At 41.0% G+C, this 23,739-nt stretch overlaps 1 protein-coding gene across 1 annotated transcript; it reads left to right on the top strand.

The window, feature by feature from the left end:
- Positions 1 to 533: 533 nt before the first annotated feature.
- On the top strand, positions 534 to 23,314 carry FBXO9 (F-box protein 9). The gene is made up of 13 exons (XM_040249456.1): positions 534 to 2,523; positions 5,872 to 5,961; positions 7,125 to 7,280; positions 9,459 to 9,516; positions 10,900 to 10,999; positions 13,011 to 13,141; positions 13,920 to 14,034; positions 16,796 to 16,914; positions 17,114 to 17,204; positions 17,874 to 17,969; positions 18,444 to 18,537; positions 20,832 to 20,983; positions 22,697 to 23,314. The coding sequence occupies exons 1-13, from the start codon at positions 2,521 to 2,523 to the stop codon at positions 22,803 to 22,805; spliced, it is 1,314 nt and encodes a 437-aa protein (XP_040105390.1). The 5' UTR covers positions 534 to 2,520; the 3' UTR covers positions 22,806 to 23,314.
- The last annotated feature ends 425 nt before the right edge of the window (positions 23,315 to 23,739 follow it).

Genomic DNA, 23,739 nt, shown 5'->3' with positions numbered 1-23,739 from the left:
AAGGCCCAAATCCCTCTTTTCTCTTGCTTCTGTTGAAGAAACAAGATACAAGACTGCCAAGCTTCCTTAGACTTCCTGTACCAAATGGGCAAGGGTCATCTGTCCACTTGGCAATTGTATAACATTTATCTACATTCACGTTTACCTACATAACACCCAAACCATATGGCAAATGAGAACTGAAAGTCATTATCAATGAAAAGATATGGAGACAGGAAGCAGCCTAACAAATCATATAACCACCCCCATGAAAAGTGATTTTTGAAGTATTTAAAATGATCAGTTTTAGTCAAACTCAGTTGATCAAGCAATTGGCAAATGGACTGTCCTGATCTACCTTTAACAAGGGTCCGCTGGGCTAGTAAGTGGCTTAGGTCAGTAGTCCTAGCCTAGGGAAAATTATAACCATGTGAGTATTACATAATATGATGAAATAATACAACCCTGTAAAAAGGTCCAGTAGATAGAGTGGATACTTATCTAAAATTTTAGATAACATAACAGCACTTTAATAAAGTAGATGCTCAATTTATTGTTACAAATACTAATTATTTTATTAAACTTTTTTACTAGAATAATAGAAATAATGTCATGAGCCTTCAACCAGTTTAATGAAATAGACTAGTTCTGAAAATACTTCAATACCCCATTCCTCATTTGCAAAACCGATCTTTTGTATTCATGAATCACATATAGCATTTCCTTCTATTTCTTGACTACATCTAGTCTTTCTCCCATTTTAATTTCAAAATATGATTTAGAAGAGGTCATGGGGTGGAAAATCATCATTAAAAGACCTAAGCCCTAGAGTCTCCTTTAAAAACTACAAACTGGTAAATTTTTAGTCTCCCTTAAGTAAGAACGTACTTTTTACAGGTAGCTGACTTAGGCAAATGAAAACATACCCATCAGAACGATGGATCCTAATATTAAAAGATAGTAGTTGGGGCTTCCATAATGTAGCTCACCATTCTGCACCCCTCACTTTCTTTTGCCTGTTTTTCTGCAGAAAAATGTACTGCATTACTAAGATCTAAATAAACAGAATAAAATAACGGATAAGAGATTTAAACTCTTGTGAATTCGTGCAATTACGAGTAGGGTCTTGGAAACCTGGTGACTATTAGTAACCCACACCTAGTAGAAACCTCAGAAACTCCATAAATATTCGCTGAAAGAAGGTATGACGCTCCAAGGCTAGGTTTACACATAGCATGCCAAAGTCAGTATTTAAAACAATGTCAAGTGTTGGAAAGTAATATACCGCCAGCCAAACCGGAATGCCTTCTGCGGAAGTGAAATCAGCTGTTTGGGCTTTAAGAGGCGGAGCCAGAATAGCGTGTGACTACAGGCGCTCTACGTGGAACGGCTGACTACAAATCCCAGTGTGCCACGGGAGCCGTCGCCTCAGTCTATCGGGGCTGTAGAGCCCCAGCGTCCTCCTCGCGTTGCATGATGGGGTTTGCAGTGCGACGTGCGTTGCGAGGGGTGGGGGGCTAAGTTTTCTCTCCTGCTATTTTCCTGAGTGCCTCTTTTTCTCATCCTCCAGAACCGTGTTTTTGAGAAGCTTAGTAATTATGACAGCCTTACGACAGTGGAATTCCACTGTTTCCTTGCAGTCCTGGATTGGGATTCTAGCCACTGTCGCCGAAAACCGAGTAGCGACCATCCCGAGCACCCAATTCGATGCCTTAGGACCGCTTGCCTGAGGGTCTTAACTCGAAGTTTGAGCACCCCACTCCAGTACTCTTGCCTGGAAAATCCCATGGATGGAGGAGCCTGATGGGTTACAGTCCATGAGGTCGCTAAGAATCGGGCACGACTGAGCGACTTCACTTTCACGCATTGGAGAAAGAAATGGCAACCCACTCCAGTCTTATTGCCTGGAGAATCCCAGGGACGGGGGAGCCTGCTGGGCTGCCGTCTATGGGGTCGCATAGAGTCGGACACGACTGAAGCGACTTAGCAGCAGCAGCAAGTTTGCATAAGTTCACTGAACCGAACACTAGGTCGAGTTTGGCCTTCGGACACCCGATGACCTACCCCGGGCTGTGCCTCGCGCGTAAACCAAGCGAATGTCCCTCACGCTCCACCGGGCTGCGAGGGGGCCGCGGAGCCCTGCGACGGCAGGTCGGCAGTGCGCATGCTCGCCGCGCCGGCGCAGGTTTCCGCAGCAGACGAGCAGCTCCGCTGCGGCGTCCGGGGTTTCCAGCAGGGCCGGCACTCCGGTTCGCGCAGAGTCCTTGGTCTCGGCGGGCCCCCGGCGTCCCTGCGCTCCGCGAGTCCCCGGCCGCCGCCCAGCGCGCCACGATCTGGCCCTCTGCCCCGCGAAGATGGCTGCCGTACGCCGGGCCCGCAGTTACTGCCGATGCCTGGTGCGCTTCTCCGACCGAGAACTCTGCTAAGCCCCGCTGCAGCAGACGGCAGGAGTAGACACCGGACTCCCAGCGCACCTCCTCGCGGGGGCGGTGCCGAGGGGGCGCCGAGAGCCCATCGGCCGCGGCCGGCCGGCCAGCCAGCATGGTAAAGCGCCCAGGGGCTCGGGCGGACGGCGGGCGGGCCTGCGGGGAGCCCCAGGGAAGTGGGGAGGAGGAACCTGCGAGGGGTGGGGTCTGCAAGGCTACCACCATCCTGGGGTCCTGGCCTGAGGGAGAGGGAAAGGATGGTGCCAGCCTTGCTGGATCCCCGGAGTTACTTCTGCGGAGACCCCCCCCTCCCCCCACCGCCCACACACGCCGGTGGGGACTCCAGGTTAGCAGAGAGGGATTGCTGGACGGCCGAGAAAAATGCCTCTCTTCGGCCTGATGAGGACATTGAACCAATCTCTTGCCTTTATTAAAAGCAGCGAACATAGATTGAGGTGAGCCGTCGCAGTATCTGAAATCTGGAGGGAGCTTTGGCAAGTGGAGACACTTGTTGATCTCCGCCCCTCCCCGCAAAAAAAAACAGAAACAAAACCTGCCCAGGGAGCCGCCGTTCTAGCCTTTTAAGGCGTCTTGAGTTTAGGACGCACTTGTCCCAGGACGCGGCGGTGCCTGGGGCAGGGTTTTGGCTGGCGGTTTGAGGGATTCTGTCGCATTTCTATTGCGTGCTGGCACAGGTAGTCTCTGTCCCATGCTACTTTGCTTTGGCTTCCAATAAATTGTCGATGCGAGAAACTAATCTCTGGCCAAGTTGAATCTTCAAGAGTGAAATGATGCCAAACTCATTAGTTTATAGTAAACACCCAGTGTTTATGAATGTATGAATGGTTGAATGAGTTTATGAAGTCAATTTGGAGAGTAAAAAACGCTAATTAACTCTGCTTCTAAACTTTTAGAGAGTTCCCTGACCAGGATTAAGCGCTTAACTTTGAGTATTAACCCCATCTGTGAAACAGTAAAATGATGAACCCATGAGCTACTCTGGTGAAAAGTGGTGTTAGGTCAAACTCAATTATGTAAAACAAAGTGAAAATCTCTTCGTGATAGCCGAAGACCTGCTTATTTCAAGTGGTATTTGAGTTGAAAAATGCAGTAAAACCCCAAATTTGATTTGTTTTTGTCATCGTACTGTCAAAATCAAAGTCACAGTGGATTAGAGCTCTATTATAACACAACTCAGGGAAGAAGAAAGATGCTGTCTGTATTATCCATTTCCTGTCTCCTTACCTCATCCTTGAGATACGCATTATATATTTTCATGGCATTTTATTTGTTAATTCAGCCAATATTTCGAGCACTTATCAGCTTGGCATAGTGCCAGACCCCAGATCTTGTTGCCAGTGCACTAATTCTAGTGAAAGAGATGAAATCTCAACAAAATTCTTCAGTGCTGTGATACCAGCACAAGTGTAATGGGAAAACAAAAGATGCAAGTAAAGGGATCAGAAAATGTTTCCTACTGGGGTAGTCCCTGAGCTGAGTCTTGAAGGATGAGCAGCAGTCACCAAGTGGGAGGAAGAGGACACTGGCATTCCAGATGCTGAGAGAAGGAACGTGCAAAAATTGGGTGAGGGGTGGCAGGAGAGAGAGCAGGGGGAGCTCTTGAGGGCAGTTTGGGAGGACTTGTTGGGTTGGAGGTGGAGGCTGAATTACTGAGATACACCAGGGACTAAGGTCCCCTTCCATTAGCTGTCCTTAAAGTTTACAGTAATAAAGCAGACCCTTATTTGGGAGAGAAATACACTTGTTAGATCTATAAATTCAAACTCTTTTATTGTGTAATTTGCATTAGTGATGTTCTTAGTAAGGGGCTTCCCTGGTGGCTCAGAGGGTAAAGTGTCTGCCTGCAGTGCAGGAAACCTGGGTTTGATCCCTGGGTCAGAAAGATCCCCTGGAGAATGAAATGGCAACCCACTCTAGTACTTTTGCCTGGAAAATCCCATGGACAGAGAAGCCTGGTAGACTACAGTCCATGGGATCGCAAAGAGTCGGACACGACTGAGCAAGTTCTCAGCTTAAAGAGACCGAAAAAAAAAATGTATTTGACAATACTTATATTTTCCAGTTTTCTGGAAGTTCATCTGAGTCTCTGGCCTTTCTCGTTTATTTTTTCACCAACTCAGCCTTCCCAGAGTGCCAAACACTTTAGCATATATTAACTAGTTCACCTCTTACAGGCCCCTCTGTGGTAAGTTCTGCTTGCAAGAGATAAGATGGGAAGCCAGGCTTGTTTGTGTTGTGCTATGAAGTAGTACAAGTGTATCTCGTTGCTGTGCTTAAAGATAGGTGCTAATACAAACATCTTAGTCCCAGGAGCAAATTAGAACCCAAACTGTCAACTGTAAAACTTACTGTGTTTGAAATGAGTAACATTAAATAGATTGTATTATTTTTATTTATAACTAACTTTCTAGATCACTTCCCTGATTGCGGCATTTCTTTATAGGATTGAACACTTAAAGTGTTGAGCAAGTCTTATTTGCTAAGAGGTGTGTTAGGTAACAGACTGCACCTGGGCAGCATTTCATTTTCAGTGGAAGGTAGGATTCAGTTTTATTTAGCAAACGTTTATGGAGACTAAAAGGATAAAATGGAAGGATACTGACCTGGGGCCTCTGTTAAGTCCTAAGCCAGGCACAGTAATTCCAGCCCTTTATTCCACTTTAAGTTAATCCAATATATAATAAACCTGGATTTATTTTTTAAAAAGGAAGGGTCTTCTTTATAAAAAACCTTCACTGTTAACATGTCTTTGATTTTAATGAGTTTTTCTAGTACATTTAAGATATTAACAAAGTCATTCACACATTAATAACATTCCATTTATATAAAGAAAGGACAATCATATATGGGCTATATGTTGTTGTCCAGTCACCCAGTGGTGTCTGACTCTTCACGACCCCATGGACTGCAGCATGCCAGGCCTCCCTGTCCTTCACCATCTCCTGGAGTTTGCCCAAGTTCATGTCCATTGCGTCAGTGATGCCATCCAGCCATCTCATCCTCTAATGCCCTCTTCTCCTTCTACACTCAGTCTTTCCCAGCATCAGGGTCTTTTCCAATGAGTTGGCTCTTTGCCTCAGATCATCAAAATATTGGAGGGCTATATATCCTCTTTTAAATGATCCATGAAACAAAAGCTGTTTGTTGAACTCTGTACTGCCACTAACTGTTACTTTCTGAAACAAATCTGAAACAAAGTGTTCTTTTTAACCACCTACCAAACATTTTAAGCTGGAGACCAGTGAAGTAGTTTATTCTACAGTATTAAAAAGTTAAAGTACCAGATTTTTCCAACTGGAATCATTTTCCTCATCTGTGAAGAATTTATCTAGAGAGAGACAACTATGTGTTTCGCTGGGCAGGTAGCTCAGTAGGCAGTGTAGGTTACCCAGGGAAACTGGTGTCTTGCATGTTCTTCAGCTTTGTTTGTTTCCCTTCTCCTTAGGCAGAAGCTGAGGAAGATTGTCATTCCGAAGCTGTCAGGGAAGGAGATGATGATGATGAAAACGAAAGCCCTGCTGAGACGGATTTGCAGGTATGTTTCTTCATTTGTGCTTCAGTTCTTATTCTGTTGCTTTCCATACATAAGCAGAAGTTGGTCATAATTACGAAGATTCTTAGGTCCTTATTTGCATTGACTGTAGCTGTATTTTCATACTGGTTTTTGAAATGCTTCAGTTATAACTATGTTATGGATTTCCTTTCCTGTAAAAAGGAATATCAGTGGCTACTATGTCATTCAGTATATGGATTTAAAGTGTTCAAGGCATAAGCATGAGTAACACCCATCACCTTAAAAACACTGACAGATTTGACCATCTAAAAGTTTGAGACCTAGGTATAGCAAAAGATCTTCTAAATCAAGAGAAATAATTAGCTGGAAAAACTATTTACCATGTAGAGAGAGAGGGTTGATCTCTCTCATGTAGATATAATATCCTTATAAAATTAGTAAGAACATAAGATAGATGAAAATGGACAACTAATGGACAAAATATATAATTAATTTATAATATATAATATATTAAACATTTATTAAACATTTGAAGAGATAATCAGCCACAAGAAGAATTTTATCAGTCACTGATCACTTTTATTGATTAGTCCTTAGGTGGGGCCCACCTGGGAAGAAGGTGTGGTCTTGCTGAGGCCTTAACCACAGGGCAGACAGCTGAGGGCTATTTTCTGGTAGCATACCCAACAGTTCCAGATGTGGAGGTGGGTATCTAGGCAGCACACCAGAGCCCATCACACTGGAAGGCTTCACTTATTCTATATTAAAAAAATTTTTTAATGATGCATATTTAGAAAAAAATAATTTCTTAAAAAAAGAATGGTTATTACAGAGTTGAGGCTTACCCACAGAATTTTGAGATGATGTATTCCAAGTAGAAAGCTTGAAAACATCAAGTGATGGCTTATATTTTCAATTCCAGTTAAAATTTGATTTCCCTGTACCATTAGATTTCTCCTGTATATAAAATCTTATTTTAGCAAACTTTCACTATTTCTTCAAAGTCTTAAGCAAAAATTATCTTGGAAGATAACAAGTATTTAGTGGTAGTAATTTAAAGACTGTGTTTTCTCATCCAAGAATATGTATGTGTGTGGACATTAGGGTTGGACTATTGACAGATTGTTCCAGAGGTGAGCTCCTCTTCCTCGGCAGGTCCTAAGGCATCCTTCTCCCCGTCCCAGGCACAACTCCAGAGGTTCCGAGCTCAGTGGATGTTTGAACTTGCCCCGGGTGGAGGCTCAGGCAATTTAGAATCTCGACCGTGCAGAGCAGCGCGAGGCTCTTTGCTGAGAGCAGCGGACACCAGAGGAAAGCAGGAGCTGGCGAAAGAAGAAAAGGTGAGTGTTATGGGCGTTGTACATGGAAAGATGTCGACGTGTGTGCCAGTGTCTCCATCCCTCAGGACTTCTTGTAGGTCTTTGGATGATATGTTACTCCTCCTTTGCTACAGGTACACTGTCTTGCTGGGACTCTTTAGTAATACATCTGGTCTCTAAAAGATAGATTCCTTTGAATTTATTCCCCAAAGAGGAAAACTTTGTACAAATGCTAACACCTTCCCAAAGGCCTTAATGTAGTATTTGGTTATATTTTGAATTGAATAAATTTAGTGATGCAGTGATCACTTCTTTGTCTTGGAAAATTTCAGATGCTTTCTAGTGGTTCACCTCTTTCTCATACTTGATCACACAAAGCACACACAGCCCACCATTTCAGATTTCACCACGTTGGTCCCTCTGTGTCCTTGGTTGCTCACCTTCCTTGTATGATACAGTGTAGTGTTTGTGTGTAAGCTTGTAAATCCTCTAGTATATGTTAAATCCTTTCTAGCTTACTTGTAATACCCAGTGCAATGTAAATGCTCTGTGAATAGTTACAAGTACAATGTCAGTGCTACATAAATAGTTGCTAGTGTGCAGCAAATTCAAGTCTTGCTTTTCAAAACTTTCCGGAATTCTTTTCAAACATCTCTGATCTGCAGATGGTTGAGCCTGAGAATGCGGAGCCCAGGGATGTAGGGGGATTACTATTATCCTGTTACTCCACAGGGGCTGTCATCTTCACACTCTTAGACCCAAGTTTTCATTTACAAAAATTTGCTGTTAAATAATCAACATTACCGTGACAACAAAAGGCGTCCATATTTGCTTTATTTCAGTTTAGTTTGGACATACTCACAGGTTCATGACCCAGGAGAGTCTTGTGCACGCCTCCCATCCTCCCTTGACGATGATGCCTTCCTCAGCTAGACTTACTGGAAGTAGATAGAACCCTGGTACAATCCAGAGCTTATTCAGATTTCCAGGCACTTGACTGTGGGAGTGTATATAAATAGTTCTCTGCAACTTTTATTACACACGTCCCTTTATGTAGCTACCATCAAAATCAAGATATAGAACTGCTTTGTCACCACAAGGCCCCCTTTCCCTACCTCCTTAGTTATATGCTCTCTTCCTCACCTCCCCCACCAGCCCTTCCTAACCCCTGGCAACCTCTACTCTGGTGCCTCTTTCTGTAATATTCATATGATATTCAAGAAAATGTGTAATTCCTTTGCGGTCCCTCCCAGTTGTTGTGTGTGTCAGTAGCTTGCCACTTTCTTCCTGCTCAGTCGTGTTGCATGGTGTGTACATACCCCACTTTGAGGGACCCCTCACCTGTTGAGGGACCTGTTGAGGTTTCCAGTCAGGGGCTGCTCTTGCTGGCGCCACTATGAATATTCATGTGCGGGGTTTTGCATGAACACACGTTTTCACCTCTCTGGCCTATGTAAGTGCAGTTGCTGAGTTTTGCGGAAAGTGCCTATTTGGTGAAAAGCAGCTGCACTCTGTTTTCCTGGGCTTCTGCACCGTTTTGTGTTCCCTCCAGCCGTGTATGAGCGACTCAGTGTCTCCGCATCCCCATCACCCTTGGTGTTGTCATTACTTTTTAATATTAGCCTTTCTGATAGGTCCTTGTGTCTCCCTAATGGCTAATGATGTTACAAAACTTTTCATGTGCTGTTTCCCATCTTTATAGGCCCCTCTGTGAAAAAATGTTTGTCTTTTCTAATCAGATTTGCTCATGTTTTTACTGTTGGATTTTAAGAGTTCTTTATGCATGCCAAATACAAGTCCTTTGTTGAATATGTGGCTTGTAAGTTCTTTCACTTTGTAGCTTGTCTTCATTTTCTTAAGAGAGCATCACAGAGCAAAAGTTTTTAATTTTGATGAGGTTCAATTTATTAACTTTTCCTTTTATGGATTGTGCTTTTGGTGTCAAGTATAAGAACGCCTCACCCAAGTCTCCAGGTTTTTTTTTCTTTCTAAAGGTTTTTAAAGTTTTACTTTTGAGTCCTTGATCCATTTTTGAGTTACCTTTTTCTGTAAGCTGTGAAGTTGAGGTTGAAATTCACTGTTTTGCTAGTAGATATGTAACTGCTGTAGCATGATTGTTGAAAAGGCCATCCGTACACCACTCAAACTCATTTTTAATACAGATTTTCAAATATTGTTTTTCACTGCTTGTTTTTATAGGCTCGAGAACTCTTCCTAAAAGCAGTAGAAGAAGAACAAAATGGAGCTCTTTATGAAGGTAAAAAATTCAGATCCCAGGTCATCTTGTCCTGACATTTCTGAATAACATCTCTTCATTACTGACCAGTTTTTTAAAAAACTGGAATATATGAGAACATCAGTCTCTAAATTTGAGATTTTTTTTAAGGCATGCAAAATAAAAATTGTACTTTTATATAACCCATCTCTTTCCAAAAAATATTGCTAAGAAACATTGTCATATGGGTAGAATGAGTAAAATAGCCTTTTCTAATTTAGAGTTTAACATTTATTAATTATTAAAGTCTTAAAAATATTGTTACTTAGTGAAAAATAGGATATGCTTATTTTATAGGTAAGTGTTTCTTCAGAGCAGGAGAATATACAGGACAGGTTGAGGAACGTGTACATTTTTTCTCAATTTTAATTTACATTATACAAAAAGGAATACCCTTTAGCCTTTATTATCTGTTTTTTTGGGTCTGTAGAAATATGTAAGTAAACCAAGAGATGAGGCTGTTTACCAGATTAGGTTTATAATTAGGCTTTCATTTCGTGATAGAAAAGCTATTAATTGGGGCATGGAAAAAATGCTAGTGCTTGAGTCGTTGGAAAATGCCCCCCAGATAACATTTTCAAAATTGTTGCATTTATTTGCAAGTTTCTTCTAGTGGTGTTTTCACTCTGACATATGAAAAGGGCCCAAATGATGACATCCCTCCTCAGTCTTTATTAGCCTGTGAGAGCCCTATCTCTGCGTAGTGTACAGTAACTCACCCCAAGTGGCAGAACACGGTAGAGTGGATGAAATGAATGGGCTTGGTCTGAGGGAAAAGAACTAACCAGCTTCTGCAGCCCCAAGTTATATGATTTCTCACTGGTCTAGTTCTAAACCACTGGCCAGGAGATTTATTTAAAAACAAGTTTATAGGTTATTTAGCTAAATAACAGGCAGCTGGAGTAAAAGAAGATGGAGTTGAAGGATAAATTAAAAAAAAAAAAAAAAACCTTATCCTACTCAGGAGGAAGCATTTGATTTTCCTAAGCTCCGCAACCCAGAAAGTAGTTTGCTTAAAGTTGTTTTTGCTGGGGCTACAGCAGTGGCATTTTCAAAGCCCAGAGAAAGACAACTACCTATAAAATCACTTCTGACAATATGTGAGAGGCTGAGGAAAAAGATGGGCTAAGAGATAAGGGTAAAATGCAACATCTTAAGTTTCTGTAATGTGAGTGCTTCAGAAAAAGACTATTTCTGAACTAGTAGGGTTTGAAAATGAGTTTGTTCACTGCTCATGTTGCATGTAGAAAAGGGGAATTTGGCTGTTTGTAAAGAAAGTTACCAAATTAAACCACAGTTAGCGTAATCAAAGGAAATGACAAAAATGTGTGGTCATAGCTAATTTAGCTTTATTTCTTCTTTTAGCCATCAAGTTTTATCGTAGGGCTATGCAACTTGTACCTGATATAGAGTTCAAGATTACTTATACCCGGTCTCCAGATGGTGATGGCGTTGGAAACAGCTAGTGCGTATATAATTTGATAGACAGTAATATATAGAATTTGTTAAAGTTAAGCGTCTTTGCCCTGTTGACTCTTAGTGTGATAAGAAGACAGTGCTAATTCTGTTAAGTTTCATATTCTTTAGTATGAAGACTTGTTTATAAAGTTGTAGACATTTTTTAATTAGGGAAATTTTAAGATTAAAGTATAGAAATGCACATTTTAAACAAATATAACAAAAATAAGGTAATAAAAGAGGTTTTTTTTTCCTTTTAATAAAAGCAGTGATTACTAAAAAGAGTAAATTAATGGACATGTTTCAACTTTCTGAAATCTATAAAGTCAAATGATTAAAATGTAATCAGGCCAAAGCTGAAAAAGGTTAATAATGGTTGAAATTGGGTACATGGGGTTTTATTACACTAGTCTTTCTCCTTTTGTATCTGTTTGAAACCATACATTTTTAAAAAGGTTTTTTATTAGGAAAATGCTAGACTCTAGTCAGACTTGGTTGTAGATAGAATATTGTTAAGACTAACATCTCTTTAAAAGCACAAGGGCCAGATATGCTTTAGTATGAAGACTTGTTTATAAAGTTGTAGAAATTTTTTAATTAGGGAAATTTTAAGATTAAAATATAGAAATGCACATTTTAAACATACAACAAAAATAAGATGATGAAAGAGTTTTTTCTTTCTTTTTTTCTTGTAATAATAGCAGTAATTACTGAAAGGAGTAAATTAACATATTTTTAAGCCAATACTTTGAAGTTGCTCATAAAAGAAACCTAGAAAAGTAGAATTTTTGTAATAAGATATTATATCAGTCAGTCTTACGTTACCTCTGGCATGAAACGGTTAAGAAGTTACCTTTATCGATAACTTATGCTGACTGCCTTTTTTAACTGCTCATAGTATTAACACTTAAGCTTTGACTAAGCCATATTAAAAATATCCCATTGAAGTCAGCATTTGTTGCCTGTTTGAACTTTGGTGCTAATAATAATTGTTCACCAAGTTAGATTTAACAACATGAGGTAGTTCATACTCAAAAAGACTTGTTCAAGGTTTTTCTAAACCTTCTTTAAATTTAGGGAGAGTCATTTAGACCCAGGTCTTAGCCAGTTTTATAAATAGATGCCAGGTGCTGTTAAGAAAGGTTGTATTAAAACATTAAAACAGCATTTCTTTCTCTCATATCCTGTCATACAGACCCAGATATTCTAAAAATTCTTTCAAAATAATAGTTGTTTCTTATCAGACCTAATAGGCCCTATAAGCCTCTGCTGGTTTTTTGCCTCCTGTAAAGGGCTGGTAGCAGAGCCCTGCAATCCCTCCAGCCTCAGCCACATGTCCATTTTGTTGTCTTTTAATAAGCCCTTCCTGGTTTTCTAACTTCATCCTCATCCAGCTTTTTTGTAAGTCTGATCATTTTTAATGTTACCCTCAGCAAAACTGGAAAGCTAGATATTTTTCTAGAACTCCTAACTACACATTTGTTTATGCTGATAGATTACTCATGGACCCCGCTTTTTTAAATTATATATTTTCCTCTAAAGGAAGGGTTATAAGGTACCTATATTAGAAAGCCTTCCTGGTAAGTAAGTACCTCAGATGACATCTGTATATTTTATTTTTATTCAATTAGAATGGATTATGGTCACTTAAAAGGATATATTTACATATGATTTTTAAAAAATCATTTCAAATTATCTTTTTTACTAATTCATGAAATTCTACCTTATCATAAAACTAATTAATTAAATCTCAACACCTATATCCAAAAATTTTTAATTCTTCCTCTGTGGGAATTGCTGAAGCTTTTTTCTTCAAAAAGTTGGTATGGTATCCCTTTGCAGGGCAGGGTAAACTTTTACCATTTTTTTTTAACCATATTTTTGAAAAAGAGTAGTAAGAAGTTTGCTTTTAGATGACTTTTTCTAAAGCAAATTTGAAAGTACTGTGAAAAATCAGTTTCAAAGCTGTGTTGTATAGACTGGGGCACTGGGTTTATTCACCTCCCTTCTTTTCTTAGCATTGAAGATACTGATGATGACAGTAAGATGGCAGACCTCCTGTCCTACTTCCAACAGCAGCTCACGTTTCAAGAGTCTGTGCTCAAACTGTGTCAGCCTGAACTCGAGAGCAGTCAGACCCATATATCAGGTGTGACTTCATGCTCCTTGTAACTCAGAAATACTTTTCCTTAGATTTGTTTTCCAAACTTATAAGGTCAGATAACTGTCATACAGCTGCTTTAGTTCCAAGGATAGTGGGGAGTCTAATTATAATTAATTTGTGTAGACAAGCTTCTCAAGGTCTGAAGTAGAGTAGAATTTGTAGTGTAGTTGATTGAGGGTGCCATCCTCTTTATGGTGATGGTCTAAGAGGGTGAATATCTTGAGTTGGTGGGGCAGCCCTAGGAAAACTGGAGAAATGCTGGTATCTTCAGGCACTTCAGCCAAGTTGGACAGGAGTCCTGAAACAGGCTGAGTGTTTAAAAATGAATGTTTTCTCTTTCTTTTCATGTGTTGAGTGTTGTTTAATTAGCTATGGGAACTTTTCAAGGGAGGACAATTGAAAATTTTCAAGGAGATGAAAATAATTTTTTAATGTTAGCATATGCAGTGCAGATCATACATATGTATACATACTAGATTATTTTTGTAGCATTTTTATATATCTTGACAATGAAATGATCTTCCACAGGAAAGGGGAAAGTAGCTTCAGAGATGTTATATATTGAAAAGACAAAGATATTTGTGTCTTGATGTTAGGAGCCATTATTTGTTTTGGGTAGTTAAATACACTTCTCAGCTCTGAGACAATCTGAAGGGTGGTTTATAAAATTTTAGGAGTAAAAATATCTGCACTGAGAATGTGACAGTCAAGTGACAGGTAGGAAGGAGAGAAGGAGAGTCACTGAGGATGGTTTCCTTTGCAGCACTGCCAATGGAGGTCCTGATGTACGTCTTCCGTTGGGTGGTGTCCAGCGACCTGGACCTCAGATCATTAGAGCAGTTGTCACAGGTGTGCAGAGGATTCTATATCTGTGCCAGGTATTTACTTTTTTTTTTTTTTTTTTTTAAAGCAACTCTGGCTGTGGTGAAAACCATGAAAAAGCAACCAATGAACTGGGAAAAAATATTTTCAAACCAGATATTTGATGGAGATTGATATCCAAAGCATATAAAGAACTCATACAGCAGTTGCAAAAATCCCCAAGGAACCTGATTAAAAAGTAGACAAAAGACCTTAGATGTTTTTTCAAAAAAAGATATTCATGGCCAACAGGTATACGAAAAGTTGCTTAGCATCAATAGTCATTAGGGAAATGCAAATCAAAACCATAGTGAGATATTAGTTCACTCCTGTTTGGCCATCATTCAAAAGACAAGAGATAAATATGGATGTTGGTGGGATTGTAAGTTGGTATAGCTACTATGGGAAACAGTATGGAAGTTCCTCAAAAAATTAAAAGTAGATTTACCATGTGAGCCAGCAATTCCACTTCTAAGTATATATAAAAAGGAAATGAAAACACTAATTCTGAAAGGCGTCTGCACCTCTCGTTCATAGAAACATTATTTATAGTAACCAAGACTTGGAAACAACCAAAGTGTGCATGGATGGATGAATGGATAAAGAAAATCCACATATGTAAACAATGGAATATTATTGAGCCTTAAAAATGGAGAAATCCTGCCATTTGTGGTCATGGATAGACTTCTAAGGCTTTATGTTAAGTGAAATTAAGTCAGACAGAGAAAGACAAATACTATGTGATCTTACATATAGTAATCTACATAGAAAAAGAGAATTTGTGGATTTGTGGCTACCAGGGGTGAGGGAATAGGGATTAGAGGAAGATGGTTAAAAGGTACAAGCTTCCTTTGAAGGTAAGTACTAGGGATGTGATGTACAGCCTGGTGGCTATGGTTACCATCACTCTATGATAGAAGGTTGTTAAGAGAGTGGACCCTAAGAGTCGTGATCACAGGAGACCTTTTCTTATCACTGTAGCTCTATGAGATGATGGATGTTCACTAAACCTATGGTGGTTTATTTCACAATAGATGTTAATCAAACCGTCATGCTATATACCTTAAATTTTTACAGTGATGTATGTCAAATATTTTTCAATAAAACTGGGGAAAAGTTATCCTGTACTTTTAAAATCTTGCATGTGAAGAATAATTGTAGTTGAGTATAACATTTAAGACAGGTAATCTTTTATGAGGGCCGAGTGCCTTATATAAAAATATATACTTTGTCCTTAGCATCTAGAACATTTTTTAGATATTTATTTATTTTACTTTACTTATTTGGCCATGCCAGGTGTTAGTTGTGGCGCTCAGGAACTTTAGTTGTGGCGTGTGAGATCTAGTTCCCTGACCAGGGATCGATCCTGGGTCACTGGATCACTGAGAAATCCCTAGAACTTTTTATAATTTTGGTTCTTAAAATTCAGATGCATTGTTTTAAAATAACCTAATTTCAGTTGAAGTCCTGTCTTTTGGGTAAAACATTTGAACTGCTTGAAGGCTTTGTTCTCAGAGGTTAAAGCGTCTGCCTGGAATTTGGGAGACCCGGGTTCGATCCCTGTGTCGGGAAGATCCCCTGGAGAAGGAAATGGCAACCCACTCCAGTACTTTTGCCTGGAGAATCCCATGGAGGGAGAAGCCTGGTAGGACTAGTAAGTCCATGGGGTCACAAAGAGTCGGATACGACTGAGCGACTTCACTTATGTGTATTTCTATTTAACAAGTACCTGTCAAGCTCTCTAGTTACTCCGTTAATTTTTCTTTTAATTATACATGAGAAAACATTGTAAAAAGGGAATTAAAACAGATCTTCAGGGGTAGGATAAAACTTGGTTGAAGAAGTATTCATAAAAAAAAAAAATACATTGTGGTGGGTGTTTGGGGGATGTCTCTCTTTGCAGTCTGGCTTCTGTATAAATAGTTCTGTGTCTTATTTCAAGTTACAGATGAATTTAAAATTATTTTATGTTGTGTTAGAATCAAGTCCGTTGCTTTGCTTTTTGCAGTAATCCTGTAGCAAAGTCTTGTTACGGTTAGGGTTGGTGCCATCTTCAAAATCTACCTCCAGTCTGCGCATTTCACTGTTTCTCTAAGTACCATTTTGGCTCAGCCACCGTTAGGCCTGCTCTGGGTTATGGCATTGGCATCCAGTGTGGTCTCTAGACTTCCGCTCTTACACTTGAGCTCATTCTCCATAGACTACCAGGGTCATTTTTTAAAAGCATCAGTTGTACTTAGAACCGTCTAGTGGCCTCCTCTTCGCTCAGACAGCCACTCCCACCTGCAAAACCTCCACCTCCCCGTCCCTAACCACCTCTCCACAGATGCAGTCTGCACTTCACCTGGTCACTTTGCTGCAGCCACACCATCCTCCTTGCCCCCTGTTGAGCACGCTGGCCACACTCCAGCCTTTGGGCCTCGCCTGCCGTGGCGTCTGCCAGGATGCCCTTCCTCGTCACGGTAGACACCTGCCCGGAAAAGAGAGTCTGTTTCCCAGCCCCTTGTCCTTGTCCTTTACCCAGCTTTGTTTCTTCTCACACTGAGCACACTGCCTAAAACTTTTTTCTCATTTTCTTGTTTTTCGTTTGCTTTCTCTGTAAAAAGGCAGGGCCTCTGCCCTGTCCATCAGTCTGTCCCAGTGCTCAGCACGATGCCTGGCTGGTGTGCAGCCAATGTCACTGACTAGAAGATGCCTGTTAGCAGAAATGTTTCTCTTGTCTGAGTGCAGATAGGGCTTACCTGTTAAATATATTGATGTTGTGCTTTTATTCCCTAGAGACCCTGAAATATGGCGTTTGGCCTGCTTGAAAGTTTGGGGCAGAAGCTGTATTAAGCTTGTTCCGTACACCTCCTGGAGAGAGATGTTTTTGGAAAGGCCCCGTGTTCGATTTGATGGTAAGTTGAACTCTTTAGAGCAACAGAGATCTGTTGTGCTGATTTTGATAAATACATAAGTCTTCATTTTCTATATCAGACCTGAGTACTATCAGCATATTTAGAGGAAACCGCAATAAAAATAAAGCTGGAAACGTGTTACATGATGGTAAAAGTTTTTTTATTAAGTTCTTTTTTAAAAATCTGTTTCTTTCTATAGGCGTGTATATCAGTAAAACCACCTATATTCGTCAAGGGGAGCAGTCTCTTGATGGTTTCTATAGAGCCTGGCACCAAGTGGAATATTACAGGTACAACTGTAGTAATTCAGTGAGTGAAAATTTTCTCTCTCCAAGTGTTAGTGCATTAGTTATCAGACATTGAATTCGCGTGGCTTTTGCATTTATAGACAGAATGGCCCTCGGTGTTTTTATCCAGTTTGTAACAGGAACTGCAGTCAAAGAGCCAACAGGTTAAGATAGATCAGGGAATTCTCCTTGGCCTCCGGATCTAGAATTACTTTGTATTTTGGAGCTCCTCCTTATCTTCTGTCTTTTCAGAGCCCTTGGGCTGCTATTTAGGTTCATCCTCACCAGATAGCCATGTCACTGAGGAAGAAGTCGGCTGTGCTGACTACCGTGGAGTAGACAGCATTGGGCCTCACTCTTGTATGACATTAGGTAGTGCTTTAAGGAGAAACACGCAGAACTTTAACAGAGCAATCTTTAATTCAATTTATTTCTATTCAGTGAGTGACACTAAAAGTTCCATGGCTCCCTCTAAGGAGAGTAATAAAAGGCTTTGTTTCTCTGCTTCCGGCCTCACGGGTCACATTCGTGTCAGTGATGTTTTGCCAGTCCTTTGGCCCGAGGCATCTCCCTTTTGGTCTCACAGCAGTGAAGAAGTAGGTCTAGGGACCAGGAAATAGGGACACGATTCATGTCCGCGTGTGGTGTTTCGGCGTCTGCCTTGTCCTGCAGGTATGTAAGGTTCTTCCCGGATGGCCACGTGATGATGCTCACCACCCCCGAGGAGCCCCAGTCCATTGTTCCACGCTTACGAACCAGGAATAGCAGGTAGCGGCTCTCTGTAGTGTTCTGTCCGCTTCGCATTTCAGGTGGTGGCTTGCAGATGATGTGACTTAATACTGGATGATTAAAGAAGCAACCATCTGGGGCACTTGTGGAAAATAACTGATTCTGTGACTTACCTGCCAGTCCTGTGGTTGGGACTTGGTGTTTTCACTGCTGAGAGCCTGTGTTCAATCCCTGGTCAGGGAACTAGGATCCCACAGATGGCACAGTGTAGCTCCCCACCAGGCCCCCTACCCCCACCCCCGCCACCCCAAACAACAACAAATACCAATCCCTGGGCCTCTCCCTAAAGGCACCCTTCAGTAAGTCTGGGGCCTTGGAAACTAGGTTTACTCACATCGTACCTGATTGTCCTCAGGCTAATTGAGTGAATACTTCTAACCCATTACTTTCTCAGTTACTTAAATATACATAACAGATAAATAGATTTAAAGTGTTTTTTGTTTTTACTTTTAGAACTGATGCAATTCTACTGGGTCATTATCGCTTGTCACAAGATACAGACAATCAGACCAAAGTATTTGCTGTGATAACTAAGAAGAAAGAAGAAGTAAGTATGCAAGGTGGAACTGGCAGTTTTCTTTTAATTTCCTTACCCTGCTCATTCAAGTCTTCTTAAAATTTTTTTCTTAAAGTATAGTTGATTTACAGTGTTGTATTTAATCATTCAAACATTCTCAGTTAGAAAGGATGAAATGTACTCTTTTTTACTATTACACAAAATGAGCGTTGACTTAACAGCGTATCTCTGAAGAGAACTGGAAGGTTTCTAAAATGTGGTTATTTTTTATCAGATCAACTTATTCTCCAAGTTTCCTTTTTTGGCCCAGGTTTTTTACATGTAAAATGTAAAACCAGGATTTCCTGTGAAATAACTAGTACGATTACATATGACTGTGTTTTTGGCTTTTCTCATTTTGAATCATAGGAGATTTTCTTTCTAAATTGTCTCATATGGATAATTCTTTCACAGAGATATTTTTAGAATTTCAGTTTCTACTGGAAATAAGCTAAAGTGAGATAATTTCCTTCTTGCAAAAGGAAAAAAATGCCAAGCAAATACAATGGCAGAATCATGACATTCCAGAGTATTTTAAACTCTCTTATCAGATTAAGGGACTGATTTTTTTCCAGCTTTTCTCCATGTGCATTTTTTTAACCCTGGTTAAAAACCACAATGTGGACCCAAGAAGTTGTAAGGTAGTTGGAATAAATATTTCTGCATTGTTCTTATAATGAATATAGTTTCTGAACGAAGTTTTGTCTTTTGTTGAGTCCCACTCCCAGCGACCACATATGGAAATAGTTGTTGTTTTTGTTCAGTTGCTCAGTTGTGTCCAACTCTTTGTGACCCCATGGACTACAAGCTTCCCTGTCCTTTACTATCTCCTGGCATTTGCTCAGACTCATGTCCATTGTGTCAGTGATGCCATCCAACCATCTCATCCTCTGTCACCTGCTTCTCCTCCTGCCGTCAGTCTTTCCCAGCATTAGGGTCTTTTCCAGTGAGTCAACTCTTTGAATCAGGTGGCCAAAGTATTGGAGCTTCAGCTTCAGCATCGGTCCTTCCAATGGGAATAGTTAGTCCTTCATCTGTGAGTCCTGTGGCCCTTGGCTGTGGCTTCTCCAGCTCCCTCTGGCTCCTGGAATCAGGAGCTACAGTCTGAAGGGCAGAGATTCTTACAATCACGGTGATCATGGACTTGAGTTTCTTGAGATCAGAGCTGGGGAGTTGTGAGGGCCCCACTGTTAAAATGTTACCTAATAAGAGAGTTTAGGCACTCCCATGCTGATGACCAGTTTTCACTCCAGACTATGACACAGTGAAACCGTATGTAGTGTCGACATTCTTATGTTTTAGCAACATTCACAGAAGTGTGGTTCCAGTGAACCTTGTCACATCTGTTTCTCCGCAGACTAGTTTTCTGTTATTGCAAAAGATAAGTCATACTCTGTGCTCTTTCTGCCCCACTATTTTCGAGTAGAAGGAAATATTAGGCCTAGAGATGGATGGGATTTGAGTTCCCATCTCCGACACTGACCCTGGGCTGCCCATCCTGGGTCCTCATCCCCTCAACCGTCACACAGCTACCATGTGGTTACATGTCATACCTAAGGTCGTCATCTCGATTGAGATAATGTGATGGAGGCAAAAGCCTTCTGTTTTTAGAGGCTCTCATGTATTTCCAGGCATTCATACACATACCCTCATACACAAAGGTTTGTCTAGTCAAAGCTATGGTTTTTCCAGTAGCGATGTATGGATGTGAGAATTGGACCATAAGGAATGCTGAGCACCGAAGAATTGATGCTTTTAAACTGTGGTGTTGGAGAAGACTCTTGAGAGTCCCTTGGACTGCAAGGAGATCCAACCAGTCCATCCTAAAGGAAATCAGTCCTAAATATTCATTGTAAGGACTGATGCTGAAGCTGAAACTCCAATACTTTGGCCACCTGATACGAAGAATTGACTCACTGGAAAAGACCCTGATGCTGGGAAAGATTGAAGGCAGGAGGAGAAGGGGATGACAGAGGATGAGATAGTTGGGTAGTATCACTGACTCGATGGACATGAGTTTGAGCAAGCTCTGGGAGTTGGTGATGGACAGGGACGCCTGGCATGCTGCAGTCCATGGAGTCACAGAGTCAGACACAACTGAGCGACTGAACTGAACTGATACACATTGGCAGTTGATAACCAGTATAGCTGTCTATCCTGTGTGCAGATAACTCTGTGACTTAACACGTTGCTCAGGTATTTCCGTATAGATGCAGCTCTGTCCGTCTCTGTGTCTGTCCGTGAAGTGAGGCTCCACTGTTGCTCACGCATCTCCCCTCTTACAGAAAGCACTTGACCATAAATACCGGTATTTTCGCCGTGCCCCTGTGCAAGAAGCCGATCAGAACTTTCACGTGGGGCTACAGCTGTGTTCCAGTGGCCACCAGAGCTTCAACAAACTCATCTGGATACACCACTCTTGTCACATTACTTACAAGTAGGTGAATGCCGTAAAAACCTCAAGGGTACAGATTCCATGTGCCCTTCCTGTCTAGCTGAGAACCCAGGGAGGGTTTGATTCCTCACAGTTAATGTTCGATCACAAAGGAAAACCACAGTATAATCTTCTGCAAACCAAAGAAACAGCTAACCTGAAGAAAACTGAAAGTGGGCCAGGTGAAGTGTCCAGAGCTCCCACTAAGGGTCCATGGACACGTAGGTGGGCACCTCCCCTGTGAGGTTGAGAGCAGCCTCCATGAGTCTGTCGGTGCCTGGCCACTAAGCTGTGCGAGTGTGGCTTCAGGCACTGGCTTTCCAAGGCAGCTGTGAAACACCAGAGCATCTTTCTTCTCCCATGTTTTAGCCTCATCATTTTTCACCTTATTTCCATTCGGTTTATCCCCAGGGATTATGCACAGATTTTAAAGTAAATTGTAGCTAGGAAAGGAAGTCTGCTGGGATGATCACCAGTGTTTCAAAGCCAAATTAGTGGTTCCTGTTTAAAGCCATTAGTGGTTCCTATGTTAAACTTTTTATCCTGTGAGTTAGGATTTACTAGTGTGAAACAGTGAGTGAACAGATGAGAATGTGTGAGAAAGGAACAGTACTGAAATGAGTAAAATGTAAGAATTAGGAAAGTGAAACTCCAGTTCACGTAGATACTGATGTTAGCTGTTGGAGGTTTGAAAGAATATTGGTGTGTGCCCGAGGGTCATTCCGTGCCAGTTGAGTCCAGAGTTCTGAGAGGCAGGTTGGAGGTCGGTCACCTTCCATCAGCCTCTCTGATGACCTCAGTCAGGTTGCTGAAGGCTTCCTAGTCATGTTTCCACCTTAGGAGTAACTCTTCCCACTCATCTGGGAGGTCTTGACAGAAAGACCGTTTTTTCTTGCTTCTCTCTCTTATCTACTGGTCCTCCTGTCTTCTTTCTGCTTCTCTGAATAATTGTGAAGTTCTTCTTTTTTCTTCTTTCCAAAGAAACCAAACCCAGAAGTAGAGCCAAGCAAATGATATTTATGAAGTCACTGGAATTTTCTGTTTTTGTTTATTTCTTTTCTTTTCTTTTTTTTTTAGGCGAAAAATAAAAGGCTGTGGTAATATGTCACCTCCTTCCCCCTCAACCTGAAATTATGCTGTTGATTATGCAAATATTAAATCATTAAATTCTCTTCTAGGATTATAATTCTTTCTAAAATACATTTTAACAAGAACCATAAAATATCTAGAGCCTCTGACTTAGAAATTGTTCCTTGGGAATCTTCAAAGGGCATAATGAAAGATATCAAAATCATTTACAATTGCCAAACACTGAAAACTAAATCCTCCAGCAAAGGGGGAATTAAGTAAATGTGGTAAAAAGCAAACAGTGAAATATGCAGCCACAAAAATGGCTTCTGAAGAAGGTTTAATGATGTGAGGCAATGCTTTATGTCATGATGTATAAAGCAGCAAAGTATGATCTCAGCAGTGAAGCTCAGTATCAAGGTTGAGGCCCTATCTGAGTGGGAATGAGTGATTTTTCTTTACACTTTTCTAATATTTTTCGAATTTTCCAAAATGCACCTATTTTATTTAGAATTGACTGAGATGAACTAAAAATGAAAAAAAAAAGGCTAATGCCTAAAATTAAACTACCCCCCCCCCAAATGTAGACAAGAATTTTAAATGAGCTGAAATCTCCTTGTGATGAGTGACTGTGGGCTCTCTTTCCAGATCTACTGGAGAGACTGCGGTCACAGCATTCGAAATCGACAAGATGTACACGCCGCTGCTGTTCGCCAGGGTGAGGAGCTACACCGCATTCTCAGAGAGGCCGCTGTAGCCCTCACGTCCACCCCTACCGCGTTGCATGAGTAAAAGTATATAGAGAAACAGAGCAACCTAAGTTATAAATGTATATATATATATGATATATATATATGGAATTGGAACTTATTTTACATTGTCGGAGTTCTTTCAAGAAGAGTATTAAATTGATTATTTTTTTTATTTAAAGGGAAAGTTGATTCTTGGGGTGTTTGTTTTGAAATTAAGTTGAAATTATTTTAAGTTTCAGGACACTTATGTTGTGAAAAACCACATGAGGTTTTAAATCATGCCCTTTTTCAAGCAGACCTCAGGGCAGGCTTCTGTCACATAGGCTGTCTTCTGACCGCTCAGCCCAGTATTGAAACGCGTCAGGGGAGCACCCCCACGGGATCAGCATCTATTTCACGCATGACATAGCGTCTTTTAACTAAAAGCTCAAAATGTGAACCCCTGTTCTGAATTTGTTTGAAACTGTTTGACCATTGAAGATCATAAATAAAAGGTTTCTTTCAATAAAATGTATTTGGATAGCCTTTCTCAAACGTCAGAGTAATGAACGGTCCTAAGGCAGCCAGCGAAGGCTCACAGATAAAGGAGTCATCTCAGTCTTTATAGGCAGCTACAGTCTGTAGTGTCTGTACCAGGACGCCCTCCAGGCCCCCTACATATGTGTGACATTAGGTGAGAAGGGAGGACTCCCTCGAGGCCAAAACTCTGAAAGAACAGAAAGTGAAGTGAAAGTTGCTCAGCCGTGTCCAGATTCTGCAACCCATGGACTGTAGCCCACCAGGCTCTATCCATGGAATTCTCCAGGCAAGAATACTGGAGGAGGTAGCCACTTCCTTCTCCAGGGGATCTTCCCAACCCAGGGATTGAACCCAGGTCTCCTGCATTGCAGACAGGTTCTTTACTGTCTGAGGCGCCAGGGAAAGAGCAGGAAAGGATCC

The sequence above is a fragment of the Oryx dammah genome, unplaced genomic scaffold (genome assembly GCF_014754425.2).
Source record: "Oryx dammah isolate SB20612 unplaced genomic scaffold, SCBI_Odam_1.1 HiC_scaffold_11, whole genome shotgun sequence".
Taxonomy (NCBI): Eukaryota; Metazoa; Chordata; class Mammalia; order Artiodactyla; family Bovidae; genus Oryx; species Oryx dammah.
The sequence above is the reverse complement of the archived record's forward strand: the minus strand, read 5'-3'. Positions and strand labels throughout refer to the sequence as shown.

Bases quoted from the DNA above. Each gene is read 5' to 3' on its own strand.
- FBXO9 (XM_040249456.1), top strand. The intron at 17,970-18,443 runs GTAGCGGCTCTC...TTTTACTTTTAG, and splicing joins TTACGAACCAGGAATAGCAG to AACTGATGCAATTCTACTGG. The intron at 18,538-20,831 runs GTAAGTATGCAA...CCCCTCTTACAG, and splicing joins TAACTAAGAAGAAAGAAGAA to AAAGCACTTGACCATAAATA.